Below are 22,965 nucleotides of genomic sequence, written 5' to 3'. Positions count from 1 at the left end.
CATATATTCGGATCAGGTCGGGTCGGGTGAAACCTTAATTTTTTTCGGATCGGGTCGGGTCACGGGTGGAAGACCCTTTCTTCTCGGACCAGGTCGGATGACCCAAAAACCCGACCCGACCCGACCCGACCCATTGCCATCCCTATATAGAATCACTCAACCTATAGGACACTTGTCGAATCATAAAAGGTTCTTTTATCGATAGATTTCAATGTCCGACACATTTGTATCTGACATCTTTGTGTATAGAATTTAGGTTATTACAGTTCTAATCTTAATGATCAAAGATTAATCACGAAATGGCGATGGCGAAAGTTCATAATAGATTATGTCTGAAAAATGCATGCAATTGTCTCCATTTTTAGGAGCCAACAATGGTGCTATTGGGGCCTCACGCATTAAAGAGCGCTAACCCTATTTGAAGCTTTTGGTCCCATTAATAATGCGTGCGCATATATATATATATATATATATATATATATATATATTATTGTATAACATAAGATAATTAGCCACTCAAAATCACGGATAGAAGGACCATAAAGAAATGTTAGAATTCATCTAAAAACTCAAACAAAAGAAAGATACAAACGAATCTGATTACATCAACAAATGATCACAACAAGAAATTAAAACTAGAGAAAATAACTTCAGTGACCGAAAATGCCTTATAATATACGATTTTAATCAACTATTTTTAGATTTGCGAAAATGACCAACAAATTCGCAATGCGAACTCTAATTTCGCAACTTAGTTTCCAAATTCGCAACGCGAATCTGTAATTCGCAACACAGAAGTCAAATTTGTAAAGCGCGTTTATTTTCGAAACGCGAATTTTATTTTCGAATTCGAAACACAATATTAATTTCGCAACACAAATGTAAACAGTATAATCGCAAATCATAACCTAAAACCCTAAATCACAACTCAATCTCATCTCCATCTCTCACTCTCTACGGCGACATCTGTCCTCATCTCCGATGAAATTCATCCCCATCTCCGGCAAAATCCGTCTATCTCCATTTCTCAGAGTCACCCTTACAACCATTCACGGTCAGAAATGGAAAATCAACCACCGAGGGTTAGTTTTTTTAATTTTTTTAATTTTGAAATTTTTGTATTATTATTAGATTTTTCATATTTAAATTGATGATAAATTTACTGGTAATTTCAATAATAGATTAACCATTTCACTTAGATTGATTAGTAAATTCATTCGGTTGTTGCCAATACTGCTAAACTGTTTAGTCTTTAACCCTGTGAAGTTAGTATTTATCTTTGTTTTGTCTTTTGGTTGAAGTAATGCAATTCATTCAAGTTTCAATTTGTAGAAGACTATTTGAAACCTAAATTCGCAACACGAAAATGAAAATCGCAACGTGAACTCCAATTTCGCAACTCAGTTTCCAAATTCGCAACGCGAATATGTAAATCGCATTGCGATTTTCCAAATTCGCGTTGCGATTTTCATTTTCAGAAACTATTATTCTTCTGCAAATTGAAACTTGAATGAATTGCATTACTTCAACCAAAAAACAAAGACAAATACTAACTTCACAAAGTTGCGAATTTAAGTTTCAAGAATAAACTACTACTCTTTATGTTGTCCTTGAACCTGCACTAAACCTATATGTTGTCCTTTTAAATGTTTATATAAGTGCTTACTTATGGAATGTTATCTGATGCATTTTGTGAACTATGATAGAATAATGTCTTGGGTGAATAGCGTGCAAGTTTGAAACATATTTGGCTTTGTTTTCACTGTTTAATATCATGTCTGTTTATAGTGTATAATTTGTAGTTTTTGATATATCTAACTTAGTATGTTTATTGTTTTTGTAGAAATTGTTTTTGGCTTCATTGACCTTAAGGAATAAATTAAGCCTAGCCACCACAATTGCGTCGACGCTTACACATGTACAAAGAAAATTGTTTGAGGATACTTGCTTCGGGCCATGGCTGAAAGTACAACATCCGGGTGGAGATGTTATGTTGACCCATTTGTTTCTTCAGACCATGACTAACGATCTACCCGAGAGGATACAACGTGGTGATGAAGAGATATGGTTTCATTTTCCTCCGACGTATACTTGTTTTGGGCGGGAGGAGTTTTGCTTAATCACTGGTCTACGCTTCAGACACGATAATGTAGGTCGGTACACTAGTCATATCGCCCACCCATCATGGTTATCTCAGGTATTTCCTGAGCTGGCAAAGGCGAAGCCGAGTTTACACGTCGACGACTTGAAAAGATTATTTGTTAAAGATGGTTTTACTCGGATAGATGACCTCGATGTTGTCCGAGTATGCCATTTATTACTTTTGCATGCCGACTTTTTTGGCAAAGAGGCCAGACAACCTATTTCTGAGGATCTAATATTATTGGTAGAAGACCTAAATGCATGGAACCTGTTTCCGTGGGGTTCATATCTATGGAAAGCTACCTGGAAAAAGTTGTCTTCTGCCTTTGAGGACCGAAAAAGTTTGTGTGGCCATAGTTCCAAATACACTTTGGCAGGTTTTATTTGGGCCTTTAAGGTAAGAATTTTTATATAATGTTTCCAAAATTATAATTAATTATTTAACAATTACTAATGTTTGTGTATTATATTGTTTGTAGATTTGGATATTTGAGGCTTTTCCCAGCATGTGGACATATGTAATCAAAAATTCAAATGATATTCCTAGGGTTATTTCTTGGAGGAGGATTCAGCTGTTGGATTGGGAAGAGTTACTACCATATACGATGATGAATGATGTAAGTTAACACAAATACTACCATATATAAACAAGTTATTACTAGTAGACGTTTAACTTTGTTTGAGCTTTTATATTGTTAGGAGGCCAACTATCCATTACAGAGGCTGACACCCACAGAGGCTGAGCTTGCCACTGATTGGTGGCAAGCTAGTAAGCATTTTTTTATGGCACGGATGATGAGCAGCCCCCACTTCGAGAGCAATCACCTATTACGTCACATCATCGAGCCTCTTCTCCATCATCACCTCATGATAGGCGACCGACAAAGATGCCACGACATTTATCTCCATGTTCTCCACCTCCACGGGATGAGTTAGGGGAGTTACGTGATGAGGTCAATGTTTTACGTGAGGAGGTCGGTACTTTACGTGAAGATAATGGTGCATGGCGTGATGAGGTACAGTCTTTACATGGTGAGGTAGAGGTTTTACGCGATGACAATGGTGCTTTACGTGGTGAGGTATCTACTTTACGTGATGAGGTAGCCGCTCTACGTGAGATTGTTGCATCGTTGCAGAATGAGGTAAGTTTGTTTAATACTATACTAAAAATGCAAATAACCTTTTTTCGACATTATTTATTTGTTTATTTACTGATTTATGTATTAATTTATTTTTAGCGGCCGGATAAGGTAGATGTTTTATGTCAGGTTTTTCTTGTACGACGGGGTTTACGCATCAGACGTTGTGCACGTGCCATTACGTCTCCGTTCACCCCAATAATGCCAAGACTTCGTAAGAAGAAGCCCGATTCACCTGTCATCATTCAAGAGGCCTCTCATATCGTTCAAGAGGCCCATCCCACATTTCAAGAGGCCTCTGTCATCGTTCAAGAGGTCCCTCCCACTGTTCGAGAGCCCGATTCACATGACATAATATGTCGACATATTGATAAACCCCCTCACGTGCCCAACATGATGGATGAGAGTTGGCTTTAGTATGAGTTACTGATCAGTACCATTCCGGTATCTGAATTGGATAGGAGAACATTACCAGACACAATTCTAGATAATACCCTTTGGGCTAAGACCGCAATTGATTTTTATCTACATGAGCGGAGCCAGGGGTGTTACGCTGACATATGCAAACTCGACGATGATATGCATTTGTTTATTGATCGGTCTTGGTGGGGTGTGTTATTAGGGGTTGAAGACAATGACTATTTCGACGGGGGGTAAGTCTTATATTCTTCTTATATTGCATTTTGATTAATTTTTTTAAAATTTATGAAATTCACTAATATATGTATTTTTTTATAAAACAACATATTGATGCATGTGTGTCACGTCTTCTGATAATAAGGAAATTGAAGAAAATAAAAAATGCATGATGGACTATTATGCCGACGTCTTTTCACGTAGCTCACTTGAAGGATCAGAGAGACACTTCATATGTGTTGGGTAATGGAAAAACTAAACTTTATCTTGAGTGGTGGGAGGTCGATAAGGTTAGTATTTAATTTTGAATATTTTAAAGGTGTTTATAAATAAAAATTTGATGTGCACAATTGAATTATTATTTATGATTGCAAGTGTTTATCCCTGTTTTGGAACATCGTCATTGGCTTCTCATCGAGCTTCAGTTCCCATCCCTAAAAACAAAGGTATATGACAGCATGTTGAATTACTTACCATTGTCTGATTTGAGAGATATTATTTGTAAGGGATGGAGCGCTCATTTGGCTAAATACTTGGATGCGATTGATTATTGGACTAATTCTGGAAACAATAAGCCAAAAAAGTTCAAAGTTACAATGATCAGAGACGAGATCGCGCCACAACAAACGTAGGGAGCCAGAGGGGATTGTGGTCCTCTCGTATGCATGTGCTTGGAGCGTTTGACGACAGGAAGTAAACAGTTTCTACCTCTCACAGATAGAGATAGAGGTGCAGTAGGCTTGTGGTTTTAGCATTTTATGGCTAGAGCGATATATGCGAGACGTTGCCTACCTGCATCCACGTGCTGAAAGTGTGCATAAACAATTGGTAAGTTTGAGCAAGTGTTGTTAACATATATACTCTTTGTTGGTTTGAAAATGTTTGGTTAAGTACCTAGAATTCAATAATTTGTTGTTTGTTGGTTTTAGATGTGTAGAAAGTGTTGTTTGAGCAAATGTTTGGTTTCTGCAGGTTAATCCTGAAGTGAGATGTGTGAAATTGATGTATTTGTGCATAAACAACTGTCTGCGTGAAATTGATGTATTTGTAAAAGTTGATTTGTTTAATTGATGTGTAAATAATTCTTATTTTTTGCTTGTTTAATTGATTTGTAAAAGTTTATTTGTTGTTTTAAATTTCAATATGCATTATGTTGAAGGCAAAAAAGACCTTTTGAAGGTATACTTTCGCAACGCGAAAATCAATTTCGCGTTTCGAATTTAACTTTCGCAACAATCGCAATGCAAATTTGACTTTTTCGTTGCGAATTTGACTTTCTCAACAATCGTAACAAAAAATCTGATAAGTGATAACAACTGAACAGATCATAGCAATGTTCAAACTCAAGTTACTAATGAATGTCTAACTGAAATGTATGCTTTCACATATAAAATACACATAATACAACGTTTGCATTTAAAAATCACCTAAGTTAATAAGTCCCAAAAGGTGAAGCCGGTTGTGATTGGGATTTTGATTGCGATTTTGATTTCCTTTTGCTTGACACCATATGAGCTTTGAATTTTGATGAAGATCCATATATTGGTAGAGGAAAAGATGATTGTGATGGCATTGGTGATTCACAGGTCAACCTTGTATGACCACTTTCCTTGCACCGACTACATGTCGATATCCTCTTCTCTTCACCCTTAGACGGTATACGATCATGATTTTTTGGTCGGCCAGGTAGCCTGCTGTCCATGACTAGTGGCAAAATTATTTGTAAGACATCTGGTATGTCTCACTCAGAAGGATGTGGAATAGGGTAGACAATCTCGGCATAAGTCTGTCGATATACTTCTGTGGTGTAGCAATCCATAACGTATGCACTTGAATCATCTTGGTTTAGATGAATAGCAACTTTTATAACATGGCCACACGGATAACCAGATGTTTGCCATTTCATATAACTACATGTCTTTGCATTTAGATCGACAAGCCCATTTAAGTTATTATCCAATACTTCAAACAAAGTGTTTGAACATGGTTCAACTCTCCATGACGTTGACTTCACAACACGTTTCGTTATCTTTTTTTTAGTCCATGGTGTAACATGACGTTCCAATGTTCCTGTAAATTTAAATAAATAATACTTAGTAAAATTATGATAAGTTACGAATTTAAAGAAATAATACCTGCATGGTTTCTTTTCTTGTAGTACCACTGTTGAATAGAGGCTCGAAAAAACTCTATTAACATAGTAATGGGTAATTTACGGGAATGACGACTTAGAGCGTTGATTGATTCTGCACTATTAGACGTCATGAAACCATATCTTGCTCCAAGTTGATATACTCTTGACCATCTTTCAAACCCGACATCTTCTAGTGTTTGAGCACATTGAGGCAAAACACGTCTTAAACAATTTATATGCTTATTAAAATCCACTTCCCGATAAGCTTTTACAGCCTTCTAGTAGTCCATTTTTGATTTTTTATACCATCAGACATTGATTTTAGATTTCTGTACAAATGAACACCACAAAGTCCATGAAAATCATTTGGGAAACACCTTCTAACATCGTTGTCAATTGAGTTTACCCTATCAGATATGATTGTCAAATTGCTAATAGGACCTATGCAATCCCTAAGATACCCCATAAACCATATCCATGAATCAGAGGTTTCAGATTTGCCAACCCCGTAAGCTATTGGCAGTATCTCATTGTTAGCATCCATGGCTACTGCTAATAAGTTTACTCCAAGGTATCGACCTTTTAAATGAGCTCCGTCAACTATAATAATTGGGCGCATGCAAGTAATAAACGAATAAATCTACAAAATAATATACACAAGACATAATCATTTAAATGTGAAATGCATATAACTAACAAAAATGAGTCAACAAAATTATATTGATTTACTAACCGCAGCACCAATGGCGATAAACAACAACTCAAAGCGTCCATCTCTATCTGTTTTGATATGAGTTACCGACCCAAGATTTTTCAGTTTTAAATTGTGACAATAAGCCGGCAGTTGGGCAAACGATGCTTCTGGAAACCCTCTCAACAATTCCAAGGCATAACATTTGGCTCTCCAAGCTTGAGAATATGAGATACTAATCTTGAACAGAGAATTCATGTCAGTCATAATTTCATGTCCCCGATATACCCTGCCATTCAAAAATATTAACTCAGACAGAAAACCACCCAACACATTTTTGTTTGTCTGTCTATGGTGAGGAAAAACTTGAGTTCTTGAACATGTATGTTTATCAATAAAAGTCCTAACTTGAAACATTTCGCAATCTTTTATCCTCTTTGCAATCATACGCCACGTACAGTTTTTGTCAATCATACACTTTGTTTTGAAACGATCTTTGCTTGATTTGTTAACTTTTAGTTGATAGCCATCTTCCACACATTTCATATACAAAGTTATCTTCAAGTTTTCCTTTATATCAAAACAATAATCTTTCTTGATACGAATAACTTTTGTGTAACAATCAACTGCTATCTTTACCACTCTTCTTCAGGTATCTGAAGTAATTCTGGCATATTCCAGTTATACTCCCGTGGCATTTTCTTCTTTTTTTTTTCTTCGGGGACTTATTCTTCTTCTTCTTTTTCTTCAGGGTTATATGAATTACATAATGGATGTTCAACATGTTCATTCACAGTCGTAATTTCCTCCTCATTATTATCAACAACATCTTCCTCGGCAACGGCTGTTTCATCATCAAAATTCGGGTATTGACCAATATCAAAATCATTACACGCAGGGTATGTTTCTTCTTCTGAAACATCATCAAAATCCGAGTATTGACCAAGATCAAAGTCTGGGTATTGACCAAGATCAAATTTCGAATATTGACTAGTACTCACAATTTTTTATGTTGGCTCATAATCGTCTAACTGGTCAATACGAAAACCGGAATTTGGTGCTGAAAGTTGATTGGGATTTGGATTAGGAAAAGGTTGCAGGTTTTGAGATTGTGTTTGATATTGTGTTTGGTATTGGAAATGTGGTGAAACAAAATTTTCTTGGTGATGAAATTATGGTGTAACCATTAAATTTTGAGGTTCATAACAACAGTGTACATTGTGAGCACCATAAACTGGGGTTGAAGAACTTAGTTGATTACTATCCGCTACTGACCCAACTTCACTACTTCTAGGTTCAACAACATACAATGTAACATCATCTTCTTGCAAAACACTAATGTAAGCAATGAATCGTTCAACATCTTCATTGTCGGTTAACAAATAAACTTTACATTTTCTCTGATAAGATAGCCTAAATCCACTTAGAGGCTCTAAATTCAATTTCTTTGCAACATTTAACATTAGAGTTTCATAAGTTAATTTTTTTAATGACAATTTTAGTTGAAGATTCATGGGTAAAGGCATATATTGTAAAACACCATGAACATTCTCCCATGACCCTCCAAAACACAAATCTATCCAAACATGATCAACATTAGATGATTTCATTCTACAAATTGTAAATTAATTTACTAAACAAACGAGCTATAAACTACATATCATCACTAACTTAGAGAAAAACATACCTTTATTAAGTTGATAGTTGATAATTTGGGAGAGAAATCATTGAAAAATTATATAGAAATAAAATTATGTAAAAAAAATAGAGATGGAGAAGGATGTCGTTGGATATAGAAACGGATATCGACGGAAATAGTGATAAATGGAGATGAGTTTCGATTTAGGGATTTAGGTTATGAGTTGTTGTTGTTGCGTAGTTATATACCCAAAACATTTGTGTTGTGAAACTAAAACCTGTTGCGAAATTAAAATTCGTGTTGCGAATTCGAAAATCGAGTTGCGAAAATAAAATTCGCGTTGTGAATTCAGAAATCAAGTTGCGAAATTGGAGTTCGCGTTGCGAATTCGAGATCGCTTTCGCAAATCCAAAAAAAAGTTGGTTAAAATCGTATATTATAAGGCATTTTCGGTCACTGAAGTTATTTTCTCTTAAAACTACTAAAAGACCATGAACAACCATAAATTAAAATTGAGCGTCGTGAGAAAATTATCTATGAACACAAACAATGTATTTAAGTCCAATTCGAGGGTCCAAAACAGGGAAGATCAGTAGATTAATAAATAAGTATCATCTTAATCAATTGTGACAATGACTAATCCAATCCTGAAAAAATTAAACAAAAGAAATAAGGTCAGATGACCGATGAAAAAAATAAAACATGGCAAAAGATAGACGAAAGAGTGTCATAAAAATTAAAAAAAATGACATAAAGATAAAGTTATTAAAAACTAAAAAACAAAAAATATAAAAATATAAAAAAATAAGGAATATAAACAATCGGCGAGTAACATTAAAATTGATGGCATTGCATGCCAAGCAAAGAAGAAAAGAAGGGGAAGCAACTAGGGTTAAAGGCAGAGAATATTAGGTTGGTTTGTATTATTTTAATAAACAAAAGTTAAAAATAAACAAATGGACCTGAACATAAAATCATTTGTTTAAGTTCAATTCGTTTACAATCTTAAATCAATAAGTTGTTAAAGCTTTTATGGCGAGCACCTAGAGCTTGGTCGCTCCTCCATGCATGCAACTTGACAGGCTGAGGAGGAGCATAGCCGAAGAAAGCGAAATTACAGATGATATGTTCACCTCATAACCAACACCTATCTGTATATAAATACGTACAATTATAAGTGCTTTTTTGGTTTAGATGTGTCAACATGAACATATATATATGTTTGCAGTGCAGTGAGCAACCGGAGAATCCATAGCCACTCATGTAGGGATTTTGATGTGTTGAAACATGGGGGAAAATTAAGATATATATATATATATATATATATATATATATATATATATATATATATATATATATATATATATATATATATATATATATATATAACTCAGACCAGACCAAAACCCCACACATTGGTCGGAGACGGAACTGGTTGGGCCGACAAAAGCTGCACCACCTCACATGGCCTTGGGGTGCCGCCGTGGTTCCAATGGCTGCCTCTGACATCATTCATAGTTCCCCATGTTCGAGATCATATTACCAACATATAAATTCATTTTGCAAATATATATATGTTATTAAAAAATGGGTATTTCGTTGGTTTAATTTAATAAAAAAATTAAATTAAACCAAAAATCAAAAGAAATTAAAGAAAAGTCAAGGATTAAAATGATTAATTTTATAATTTAAGAAGAAAATTAATATGCTCAAATTTTAATATTTTTTTTATATAATTGATATTTAAATAATTATTGAATTTCATGTTTTATTCATATAAATCATACATGTCAAATTTTGACATATTAAAATATGCTTGTCATTAGATAATGATGTGATCATATATGTCAAGGGTATAAGATGACATTTTTTAAAATTTAAAAGCCAAAAATATTATTATACTAAATTAAGATGCTCACATATTAATAATTTTTTATATAATTGATATTTGAACGATTATTCAATAATTTATAATGTATATTCTAAAACTAAGGCTTAGATAATCAACTGATCTCTGTCGAATTAGGCAATTGTCAAGTAATATCTCAAGTGAAATGGTATCTCAATTAAGCCCTTATTTGAAAATCATTGATTAAATAAGTTTCTAAAATCTGGTTATAGAATTTTCAAATAAAGATTCAGTTGGAATAATATTTCACTCATAGATTTATTTGATTATAGTATAATTCAACATGTATCAATTTGTTATATAAGTCTAAAACTAAATTCACTTAACTTCATTTTTAATGATGGAATATGATCTAATTCACTGATAATACATAAAATTAGACATCATTAGACTATGCTTTTAAATAAAAATATAAATACAAAGCATAATCAAAATTAGAGGACAAATTTAAAGACTAATATAAAATTTGAGAAAAGTTGTCAAATTCCAAAACTATAATTGGACAAAATTGTTAAGGGCCAAATTGAAAATATTATAAAACTAACAAACTAAATGTTGCTTTATCCCTTTTATTATTAATAATTAAACTCAGAAGACTTAATTATGCAAAAGCTTAACTTTAAAATTGATATATAATGATGTCCCATTAAGGAATCATCAAGGCGGTGACATATGAAAATCTCCTGCTTTTGCGGGTCCTTCCACTATAAATAAGAAAAAAAGTATAATCTAATCATATTTTATATAAATTATATTTAATTAATCTATGTCTATAATTTACAATTACTTTTTGTTGCCCTCCTTATTTTTAATGGATTTGTTTTAATTAATTCAAATCGATTTGGGTCGTATATCTAATTTTGATAGGTGAGTATTCTAGCGGGGATTTTTTTGTATATATAAGACCTCAAACTTGAAACACGCTTAGACGTTATCAAACTGTTTTCCACTTTAATCAACCACGTCGCTATAATTTACAATTTTTTTATCATAGGATCAATGTACCTTTCGGCCATGGTTTTGACTTTGATTTGCAATTTATTCCCATCTTCTTTTGTAATTTGGTCCTTGCCATTACTTTATGCTTGAGCTGTAATTTGACTCCTAATTTTTTGTATAATTTAAAAGTCATGATTAAAATTTTAATTTACATATGAAAAATTGTCTCAAGTGTTAAGATTTATATATATCAAATTCTAATTGAGTTTAAATTTATATTAAACAAATTATGGGTCAAATTACATATTAAATTCAAATTCAGTGGCCAATATCAAAGTAAAATTTAAAGGTTAAATTATTAAATAAAATATTTAAATTCAAATCTTAAAAATAATATTATTGAAAGAGACATGCAATGCAATACAAATAAAACAAGACATGAAATATAAAAAAATGAATATAAAATCCCTTTTCTATAACTTTACTTCTCAAATTTCTTGAGCAAGCTTGTCTATTTAGTTAGGCAATACGTTGCTCTAACTACAATCATCATTTATAATTTGAAAGGAAATGGTAATCTTTGTTAAATTGATTTTTAAAAGATATAGTTGACATTTTTTTCTAATGGTAGAATTACATTTTTAGTTCTTGTACTATGTTAAAATTTAATATTTAATCCCTATATTTTAATCCGATATAACTTGGTTTTTCTATATTTATAATATTATTAGTAGGTTCAAATTAATAGTACATTTAATTCTTTCCTTTAAAGTGAAGATGTGGATTTTTAAGTATAAACAAATAAAATATATTTTACACTCATGGATGAAACGAGAGGGTGTTGGGATAGTTGCACACCCTGAAAATTTTTATTTCTCGTATAATTTAAGTATCTTCTTTATATTTTATATTTATGATTTAATTTCTACCCCTTTAAATTTTGTTATTTCGCTCTCCCAAAATTTCTGATATAATGTTTTTTAAATGTTCGCTCCCTCAAACATAAATTTATATGTCTATCCATGATTACACCACCACCAACAACTACTTTTATAATAATAATAATAATAATTATTATTATTATTATTATTATTATACAAGTAGTGACAACAGATTAACTATTTAATTTATGTAAGGTTTAACATACATGCATATGATCAGTGAAAAGAATAATAGTAATTAATGAGTTACCCAAAGCAAAATATGTTAATTCTATAAGATATATTATGTGCTAATTGGAAATTAAACATGTAACATTAAGGTCAAATTGAAGTTTGACCCACATAATTAAATGGAGCTAGTATATTAGGAGTAAGTTATATAATTGGTTGTGTAATGATATATTTATTTTTTAAAAATTCCCTTTTGTTTGGGACATTGGATTTATGGAAACTATTAAGGGAGGAGTGTGCCTTTAAATCTAAATATTACTAAATTAGTCCCCTATTTTCATGAATTTCATTTGCAAAGCATATTAACTTCATTGAATGCTAGAATAAAACTATACATTTAACATTTTCTATGTCACCATATAAAAAGGTTGAATTGACAAATTTTTCTTAAATAATCAATTTCTTTATAAGGTTAGAGGGTAAAATAGGAAATATAAATTTATTAAGTTCTTTAAAAGGTAATATATGTTTAGAATTTTTTTAACTTATTAACACCGCTTCACACTCTACATATCATCGTGACCTTAACTCAAAACTTCTAATGAGATCAAAATTTCTTCTTTCTATTCTATTGAATCCACTTGATAGGTTATTTGTTTTAGTTTTGTAAAGTAACATTTTAAATGAAATGATTTAAAAACACAAATGTGACAAAATAATTGAGGAAGAGGGAGTAATACTTAACAGCTAAAAGTTTAAGGTCAAACTATACAATTAGTCCCGAATATACTATGTTATTTTGTTTGGTCATTGAACTATTCAAAAAAATCATTACTAACATTATGTTTTTTTTGTCATCGACGCTCTTTTCAACATCTACAAATCTTAATTTATTTTGTTCCAATTAGATACCTGAACTTGGATTTTAGGTTTAAATTAGTACTTAAACTTGGATTCATGGCTTAAATTAATAAGTAGTTTATTTTAAGTATCAATTTGAACTAAAAGTGAAATATGAGTATCAATTTGAACTAACAACTCAAATTTAGGTATCTAGTCGATTTTTTTTTCTTCAAAAAATTGAACCTTAAAGCCAAGTTCATGCACATAATTAGACAAAAATAGTTTAGATACCAAATTGCATCTTGATGTCAATATCAGGTACCAAAATATATATTTACCCTTTATTTTGCACCTCTATAAAAACGACAACGCCTTACGCACTCTACGACGACGCACGCGCGTATCTCCCAATTTTTTTTAACTTTTCCGGCAATTGCAGTGCACCAATCGTGAAGTTCCACGCTCGCATCTCCCAAATTTTGATGCCAATTTTAACTTTCCGCTAATCGCATTACATCATGCGTGAAATAGCACGCGCAACAGTTAAATTTGATTCAAAAAGGTAAAAAGGTTTAATTTCACTTAAACGGTCCCCAATTATGGTTGATATTCTAAATTGGTCCAAAACTTCAAAATATTGTAAATCAAAGTATAATGTCGTATCAATCATATCCTTCCAAGAGTTTAACTATCGACTTGAACATTAAATATTAGCTCGAATTTAATGACGATTATATTTAAAATATATGAATCAAGTTTTAATTTATTATATAAACGACTTGAGTCTAATTAAAATGATGAAATTATATATAAGTCCAACTAAAATTTATAAATTTAAATTTAACCCCTAAAACAATAAAATTATTATTTATTCGTTCTAAAAATTATAAAGTGGTAAAATTGCATTTTCATTTCTATAAAATATATAATTCAATTTTGACCCTCCTAAAAAATCATGACGTCAATCTTGATCCAAAGCATTAAATAAAACAAATAATCCTCTTAAACTTTAATAACATTAAATATTGGCTTATATCACAAATAAGTATATAAAGTATACTGATTTTTTCATATAAATATCTAAAGTATGTTTTGGTTAAAGTAAGTATTTAAAATATATAACTTTTTCTTTCAAGTACCTAAAATATTTTTAATCAAAGAGTGTACGTCAAATATATCTTCAATTTGAGGACTAAGTTGATAGAAAAACCTGACAAATTCTATTTGAATGTAATGAAATTGTATGAATCAAATTAAAATCTAAACTATAAATAGGAGACGTCTAGTGAAGTTAACCCAAAGAGTTCACCTTTCTCTTTTTCTTTTAATTTATTTACCAGGCCTGATCGCCTCAGCCTATATTATATTATTATATTGTCGGCTTCTTCTTCCTCACAAAATTATTATTAAAAAAGAACAGAGAAAGTAAAGAAAAAAAAAAGGAAAGAAAGCTACTTTTGTTTTGTTTTCCTTTGGCTTTGTCTCTCTGATTTCACGGTGACAAGTCTGTTTCATTCTCCTTGATCCCATAAAGTTCCTTTTTTCCTCCTTTTTTTATTTGATTTTTTTCTCGTCGGCTTCTGGACCCAAAACGGCGAGTTTCAGGTCACCGGCGGTTAACATTTAGGGCAGATAGTTCGGCTTCTCGGAACCGATTGGAGAAGGAAATGTTTTGTGTGATTGAAATACCAGAACGAATCAAAAGCTTGTTACAAGCTCCGAAATGAACTAAGTTTTCTGTATTTACAATTTAGGGATTTAGTTTCTTTTTTGGGGGATTTTTGAATGTGAATGACAGCAGCAGCAGCAGTGGCGGCGGTGTTTCCTTGTAGAGTTGAAGTTAAATTTATGGTTGAGAAAGCTGATCTATTTTTCACCTTCTGTTGGAGCAAAACAAGTTATTGGATTCGCTGAGAGAAGGGTTTTTTACTGTTGTTTTTTCTTAATTGACCCAAATTTGTATGAAGCATGAAGGCTCCACCAAATGGGTTTTTGGCAAATCCTGCTGAAGGTTTGTTTTTCGCCTTACCAATTTCTTTTTTGATTTGAATACTGGAAGTTTTTTTTTGGTATAGTAACCTGTATCAGAATGATTGGTGGTACCGCGGAGTCTCTTCCTGAGTATTAGAAGATTTTTGCTTAATTATTAGCATATATTTAGTTGTTGACGGATTTCCCCCCTACAATTGCCAGATCCCCTCTAAATTGTTGTTGGTTTAAAGAAATTAGTTTCTTGTTTGGTGTCATTTAATGCTTTATACTATAATCTTTTGAGAAATCCTTTAAAACTCAATTTCCATAAAAATGAAAAGTAGCTAGCAACAAGACAAGAAATGAAGTTATTGCAACTGAACTGAGTGTAAAGTTTCCCTTTTTTTAGAGGGAAAGATTTGGGTTTGGGATCATTTACCATTTGCAAATTGGAGGTGAAACAAGGGGCAAAGATAATGTCTTAGTTATATAAGAATATTCATGATAACCTTTTTATGAATTGGGGATTTCTTGCTTTGAGGTCTATAATTCTATATAGTTGATTCTTAACTTGTCTATCATTCGAAAAATTTGAAGGATATGGATATTGTGAATTTTTTGGTGGTTGAAGCTTTTAATATTTTTTTGACTTTTTTCTTCTTCTTCTCTTGTGTGTTTTTTTGGGATGTTTGATAATATTCTGGTTGGTTTCGGTAATGCAGGGGAAAGGAAGAGTATCAATTCAGAATTATGGCATGCTTGTGCTGGACCACTTGTTTCTTTGCCGCCAGTTGGAAGTTTGGTGGTTTACTTTCCTCAAGGCCATAGCGAGCAAGTGAGTCATTTTCCTCATTCATTGCTATGGAATAATTGTTTCTGAATTTGGTCTTTTATGATTTTTTTAATCCTTTCTAATTGATGTATATTTTCTTCTCAGGTTGCGGCATCGATGCAGAAGGAGATTGATTTCGTTCCAAGCTACCCTAACCTTCCTTCCAAGTTAATTTGCATGCTACATAATGTCAAATTGCATGTAAGCAAAAGCATGCCGTCATTATCCCGAGTTTCTTTTTTTCTTTAAACCGTTGAAGGGAAAGTGGTTGTTCCTAAATGAATTTTGTGCATTTATCTCGAGATGTATGTGCACAGCTACATGCTGCACCATTTGATTGACAATATCTCTTTCCTTTAAGCAAAGTTGTTGCTGACTTAGGTGTGCATCCATGTGGTCATCCAGATGGTATAGATAACTTTGTAACAGTTAGAAATGATCGAAAAATGAAGTTATAAGGTTCTTTGAAGCTTCTAATTTATTTGTTTATTTAAATTTTGAATCAGGCTGATCCGGAAACTGATGAGGTCTATGCTCAGATGACTCTTCAACCTGTAAGCAAAGTAGGTCAATTGGTCCATTTGAGAATTACTATATTAATATCACAGTAACTGCCTCCTTTTTCCTTCCTGAAATTTGGGGAAGAATTTTAAAGTAGTATTCTACAGTATGACAGGGAAGCATTACTGGCATCTGATATAGGCCTCAAGCAAAGTAGACAACCTGCCGAGTTCTTTTGCAAGACTCTTACAGCTAGTGACACTAGCACTCATGGTGGATTTTCTATACCTCGTAGAGCAGCTGAGAAGATCTTCCCTCCTCTGGTGTGTAAAAATTTTCAATATTTTGATTTCTATTTTACGATTTCAGAGGCATGATGTAAGCTTTTTGTGCCTACTTTTATCAAGACTAAAATGATGATATTTGGTAGGATTTTTCAATGCAACCACCTGCTCAAGAGCTAGTAGCCAGAGATTTACACGAGAATACATGGACATTTAGACATATATTTCGAGGTATCAGTCTCTTCTATATGTCACCCTTCTTCCGTTTCACAAGAAGTCCTTTTGTTTTTGCTGCAAAGCGATTATTACTTATGTCCTCATAAATAAATTCATTAACATCCTTGCTACTCAAAACAGTTCGAGGATAAAGAAATCCATCGTTCACAACTTTACTTAATCTTAATTAATAATGCTTTTATACCGTTCATATCATTCTGTTCATTGTATTATGCTACTCAAAACAGTTTGAGGATAAAGAAATGGAATAATATACTTAATTGCATAATGGCTTCTTTGCAGGTCAACCAAAGAGGCACCTTCTTACTACTGGTTGGAGTGTCTTTGTTAGCAACAAAAGACTTTTTGCTGGTGATTCCGTTCTTTTCATAAAGTATGGTTCATATACATACATATACAAAGACACATATGTATATCCTTTTTATGCTGCTTAACTGGAACTCTTTGCTTAAATGTAGAGATGATAAGTCGCAGTTTCTCTTGGGTATAAGGCGGTCTAATAGACAACAGCCAGCTCTCTCTTCATCCGTGATTTCTAGTGATAGCATGCATATTGGGATCCTTGCTGCTGCGGCTCATGCTGCTGCAAATAACAGCCCATTTACTATATTCTACAATCCAAGGTAATTCTGCCTATAACTTTTTTTTTACCGTCCTTTAATTCATTGTTATCATGTAATCATCTTTCTTTATTTTTTTCGTCATAAAGAATAAGGTGTTGATATGTCTGAATAGATTTTATTAATTTTGATAGGGCAAGTCCTTCTGAGTTTGTGGTACCCTTGGCAAAGTATAACAAAGCCATGTATACCCAAGTTTCTCTTGGCATGCGGTTTAGAATGATGTTTGAAACTGAGGAGTCTGGAGTACGCAGATACATGGGTACGATTACTGGTATCAGTGACCTGGATCCCGTGCGATGGAAGAATTCACAGTGGCGCAATATTCAGGTTTTCTTTGGACGTTCTGATAGTATTAATTGAAGTGTTGTCCATTTTTATGTTGCATTCCCCCCCTCCCGAAAGAGTCTGGCATGATTGCAGTGGAAAATACATTATTAACATGCAAATTTTAAGTTCATCTGTTGTATCCGTTATACCACATGGCTCTAATATATGTGAACTTGGCTACATAAATCTTTATCTGCCAGGGTAACATGTAAAGCTAGATATTTGTTGCATAAGGAGAAAAGGCTTGTAATTTTTCGATTTTGGGAAATTACTTTTATATCTCAACAGGTAGGATGGGATGAATCAACTGCTGGTGAACGGCCTAGCCGAGTTTCAATTTGGGATTTTGAGCCTGTTGTAACTCCTTTCTACATATGCCCGCCACCGTTTTTCAGGCCCAGGTTCCCCAAGCTACCAGGGATGCCAGGTGAACCTTATTACTAGATATATCTTGCTATAAACAAGGACAAATAACAGGAAAATTAAAGAACTTAGTTCTAATCTTTGAAGATGCTTTTGCAGATAATGACTGTGATGTTGAGAATGCTTTCAAGAGAGCTATGCCCTGGCTCGGAGATGACTTTGGCATGAAGGACTCACCTAGTTCAGGCTTTCCTGGTTTGAGTTTAGTTCAGTGGATGAACATGCAACAAAATAATCAGCTGGCAGCTGCTCAATCAGGACTCTTTCCTTCAATGGTTTCTTCAAATCATTTGCAAAATAACCTTAGCGCCGATGATCCTTCCAAATTATTGAATTTTCAAGCTCCTGCATTACCTGCATCAAATATGCAGTTTAACAAAGCTAATCCGAACCAGGTCAACCAGTTGCCTCAGGCGCTTATGACATGGCCCCAGCAGCAGCAACTCCAGCAGTTATTTCAGACTCCTCTGAATCAAAATCCACAGCAACCATCACAACAGCAGTTGCAGCGACAACAACCGACTCAGCCTCAGCCACCTTTACAGCAGCAGCAGCAGCAACAACAGCAACAAGAAGGACAGCAGTCACAACCGCAGCTGGCACAGCAGCAGCAGCAACAAAGACAACAACCACAGAAACAGCCGCAGCAGCAGTTGCAACAACAATTTGTGTCGGCTCAAATAAATAATGGCATCACTGCTGCAAACCAGATACCGAATCAAAATTTGCATCAGCCAGGTGTTTATTCTCAGATTCAGCAGCAACAACCACAATTACCGACAAACAATAGCCAGCCAACTCAAACTATCCTTTTGGCTAATAAGACTTCATATCCTTTAACGTCATTACCTCAAGAGACACAGAATCAACAACAGATTGAACAGCAACCTAACCTTGTAGAGAGCCAACAGCAACAAATGCAATTGCAGCGAAGTCTGTCTCAGAGGACACAGCACCAGCCGCAGATTCATCAACTGGCTCAGCAGGGCCTCTCTGAGCAACAGCTTCAATTACAACTATTACAGAAATTGCAGCAACAGCAGCAGCAGCCGTCCCAACAATTACTCTCACCAACTGGATCACAATTGCAGTCTCCATTGATGCAGCAACAGCCAATTCATCAACAAAACCAACCATTACAGCAGTTGCCTCTTTCTCAGAGTCCACAAACACTTGGCAGCAATGGCTTTTCAACATCAATGCTCATGCAGCCTCAACAGCCTGTAGTGAGCCAACCCCCGAGACAGAACAAACCACTTGTGGCTATGAGAACTCATTCTGGTCTTACAGAATATGATGCTCCATCATATTCAACATCACCTTCTACCAATAATTGTCAGGTTTCACCATCAAGCTTTCTAAGCAGAAGTCAGCAAGTACCACCCATATTGGTGACAGATCCAGTTGTTGATCCTGCAAGTACGCTGGTTCAGGAGCTTCAGAGCAAGCCTGACGTCCGAATCAAACATGAGCTACCTGCCTCTAAAGGTCCAGAACAATCAAAGTACAAAAGTAGTGTGCCAGACCAATTAGAAGCATCCTCTTCCAGAACATCATACTGCCTGGATGCAGGCACGATCCAGCATAATTTCTCCCTTCCCACCTTTCTGGAAGGTGATGTCCAGTTACATCCTCAGAACAATCTTCCATTTACACCTAATACTGATGTACTGGCACCTGAGACTTTGTTATCAAGGGGATATGACTCTCAAAAGGATCTTCAAAACCTGCTTTCTAATTATGGTGGCAATCCAAGAGATATTGACACAGAGATGTCTACTGCTGCAATAAGCTCTCAGTCGTTTGGTGTGCCAAACATACCTTTCAAGGCTGGGTGTTCAAATGACGTTGCCATAAACGATGCAGGAGTTTTAAATGGTGGATTGTGGGCCAACCAAACTCAACGTATGCGAACATATACAAAGGTATGTAAGAAGCTCAAATAGAAATGTTTCGTATTCAATATAATCAGTTTTTTTAACCTCAAGACTTTCCAAGACTAAACATGAGTTCAAGTTAAACAAGTATTGTTTTTATTCACCAGTCTGATTCATATATATTATGAGGCAGTTTAAGCAAATCCCAATGTTATAATATAAGCTCTAAATGCTTGGTGCTGGTTTGAACATGTGAAGGTGCAAAAGCGAGGCTCTGTGGGAAGATCAATTGACGTGACCCGCTACAAAGGGTATGACGAACTCAGGCATGATCTAGCCCGCATGTTTGGTATCGTGGGGCAGATGGAAGATCCACAAAGTTCTGACTGGAAACTAGTTTATGTAGATCACGAAAATGACATATTACTTGTTGGTGATGATCCTTGGGAGTAAGCGACAACCCCAGTTTGATCTAACTTTCAGTATTTGGTCTCTCTGTTTTAAGTCCCTGACTTTGTAATCTCGAACTCCTTGCAGAGAATTTGTAAGCTGTGTTCAGAGCATAAAAATACTGTCATCCGCCGAAGTACAGCAGATGAGCTTGGATGGCGATCTCGGAAATGTGGTGGTTCCCAATCAAGCTTGCAGTGAGATTGACAGTGGAAATGCATGGAGAGGACATTATGATGATACCTCAGCTGCCTCTTAACAGATAAAAGTCTCAAAACTTGAATGCTAAAACAAATTGATCTATCTTCTGCCATTGGACTTCGTCTAGGCTCATTGATGAAGTGAATTTACTCATATTCGGAGAAAGTATGCTGATTCAGATGGTGTTCAATTTTGAAACCACTGCCATGAAATCTTGGCAAAGCATCCACTTTTTGACTTGGGGCTTGAGGCAAGTTATCATTTTAATGTATAATATAACCATATTTAGAGATAATCTGACATTATCAGGCATGCTTTGTAGTTGTAAGATACAATCAGCCTCAATTTTTGCTCATGTTGCAGCAGCAGATACAGTTGGAAATTTCTTTCAAGTGAAATGAATATATCAATGCAATATCATTTTCTATTTTCTCATATCAGAAAGTGAACTGAAACAATGAAATTTGTTACAAAATCATTGCGCCTTAATAAATTGTAGTTGTAAACCTCACAACACAATCTTATCAGACCAACTAAGAAAGCACTGAACGTGCCAATCGAAGGTTTTTCTTTGCTTGCCTCGGTCAACAACAAACCACCAGCGGTTTTCTCCTCGGCTTCTGCAACCTGTGCAACAATCCACATTTAAACACTCATCATCCTACCAAATAGGAATCCATGAAAAAACTGCAATAAAATAGCAACCAAATTAATGGATTAAACCTTAATAAAAACTGTCATTTAGAGGCTTGAGGTCTTTAATGTCATCCTGTTTCGAGAATCCCAACAATGTCGTCGTCCTTCAAGGTAAGATGATTCGAACCATTGAACTCAACCTCAGTTCCAGCATACTTGGAATATATGGCCTTTGCACCAGTCTATACAAAACATAGGATTTCGGAAGTAAATAACGACACAACGAATAGAGAAAAAAACAAAGAGAAGAATGTCGATTCCATGAAATCTGAAATGAGTGATCAAATTCAAAACTTGTCTTTGATATTTCAAAATCAACAAGTTTTGATTATGAGATTCTCAAGTCTCACATTGTTTATATATATATATATATATTAAGTGTTTAAATATAATCTTTTAAATATATATTCATTGAATGATTGTAGATAAAACTTATATATATGCATTGTTGTTTGGTCGGTTCATGCTCATACAAATATGTCTGACATATATTACATATTTTTTTAATTCTTTTTAGATCAAATTCATACATTTTAAGTTTATTATTCTCATTTCTTTTATTTTGGTTTGAATTATATATACATTGAACTTTTTCAAAATTTCTGTCACTTCGATAAAAATATATCTTATAATCGTGTCTTATGAAAAATACATAGTATGCTCATTAACTAAATAAAATTAAGGGTAAAGTATATAAATAGTCTCTAAATTTTTAGGACGCTTACATTTTGTCACCTAACTTTTAAAACTTGTAATACAGTCACTGAACTTTTAGTTCGTTCCGAGTAAAGTATTGACGTTAACATCCCCCGGTCCTCCTCCTTTCTTCTTCCTACTTTTGACTCCGAAGCTTTAGCTTGGAGGGGGTGTTTTAGTAGATTACAGTTTAGAATGTTACAAATCAATAGTTTTGTACATGTTTTATGCTCCTTTCTTTTGGATGAAGAAGAATGCGAGTTTCAGTATAGTTAATCCTAGTTTGCGTAGATGTTTTTTGTTATTGAGAGTTATTCTCCGAATTATATATATATGTATATATATATACGCTTACATTTTGTCACCTAACTTTTAAAACTTGTAATACAGTCACTAAACTTTTAGTTCGTTCCGAGTAAAGTATTGACGTTAACATCCCCCGGTCCTCCTCCTTTCTTCTTCCTACTTTTGACTCCGAAGCTTTAGCTTGGAGGGGGTGTTTTAGTAGATTACAGTTTAGAATGTTACAAATCAATAGTTTTGTACATGTTTTATGCTCCTTCCTTTTGGATGAAGAAGAATGCGAGTTTCAGTATAGTTAATCCTAGTTTGCGTAGATGTTTTTTGTTATTGAGAGTTATTCTCCGAATTATATATATATGT

At 34.0% G+C, this 22,965-nt stretch overlaps 1 protein-coding gene across 3 annotated transcripts; it reads left to right on the top strand.

Moving 5' to 3' along the window:
• Nucleotides 1-4,966: 4,966 nt before the first annotated feature.
• On the top strand, nt 4,967-21,276 carry LOC120149945 (auxin response factor 19-like). 3 transcript variants are annotated; one of them, XM_039162664.1, is made up of 16 exons: nt 4,967-4,978; nt 14,918-14,923; nt 15,102-15,195; nt 15,878-15,990; nt 16,093-16,188; nt 16,494-16,550; nt 16,656-16,811; nt 16,919-17,003; nt 17,292-17,382; nt 17,468-17,632; nt 17,764-17,959; nt 18,248-18,386; nt 18,482-19,332; nt 19,363-20,307; nt 20,518-20,708; nt 20,797-20,968. In XM_039162664.1, exons 3-16 carry the CDS (start codon nt 15,153-15,155, stop codon nt 20,966-20,968), a joined length of 3,300 nt encoding a protein of 1,099 aa, XP_039018595.1. In that variant the 5' UTR covers nt 4,967-4,978; nt 14,918-14,923; nt 15,102-15,152. The 3 variants fall into 3 exon arrangements, with proteins under 3 accessions (XP_039018595.1, XP_039018593.1, XP_039018594.1); XM_039162662.1 differs by having other exon boundaries at nt 18,482-20,307; XM_039162663.1 differs by lacking the exons at nt 4,967-4,978; nt 14,918-14,923 and having other exon boundaries at nt 15,153-15,195; nt 18,482-20,307; nt 20,797-21,276.
• The last annotated feature ends 1,689 nt before the right edge of the window (nt 21,277-22,965 follow it).

Source organism: Hibiscus syriacus, unplaced genomic scaffold (genome assembly GCF_006381635.1).
Source record: "Hibiscus syriacus cultivar Baekdansim isolate YM2019G1 unplaced genomic scaffold, ASM638163v2 tig00111013_pilon, whole genome shotgun sequence".
NCBI lineage: Eukaryota > Viridiplantae > Streptophyta > Magnoliopsida > Malvales > Malvaceae > Hibiscus > Hibiscus syriacus.
The sequence above is the reverse complement of the archived record's forward strand: the minus strand, read 5'-3'. Positions and strand labels throughout refer to the sequence as shown.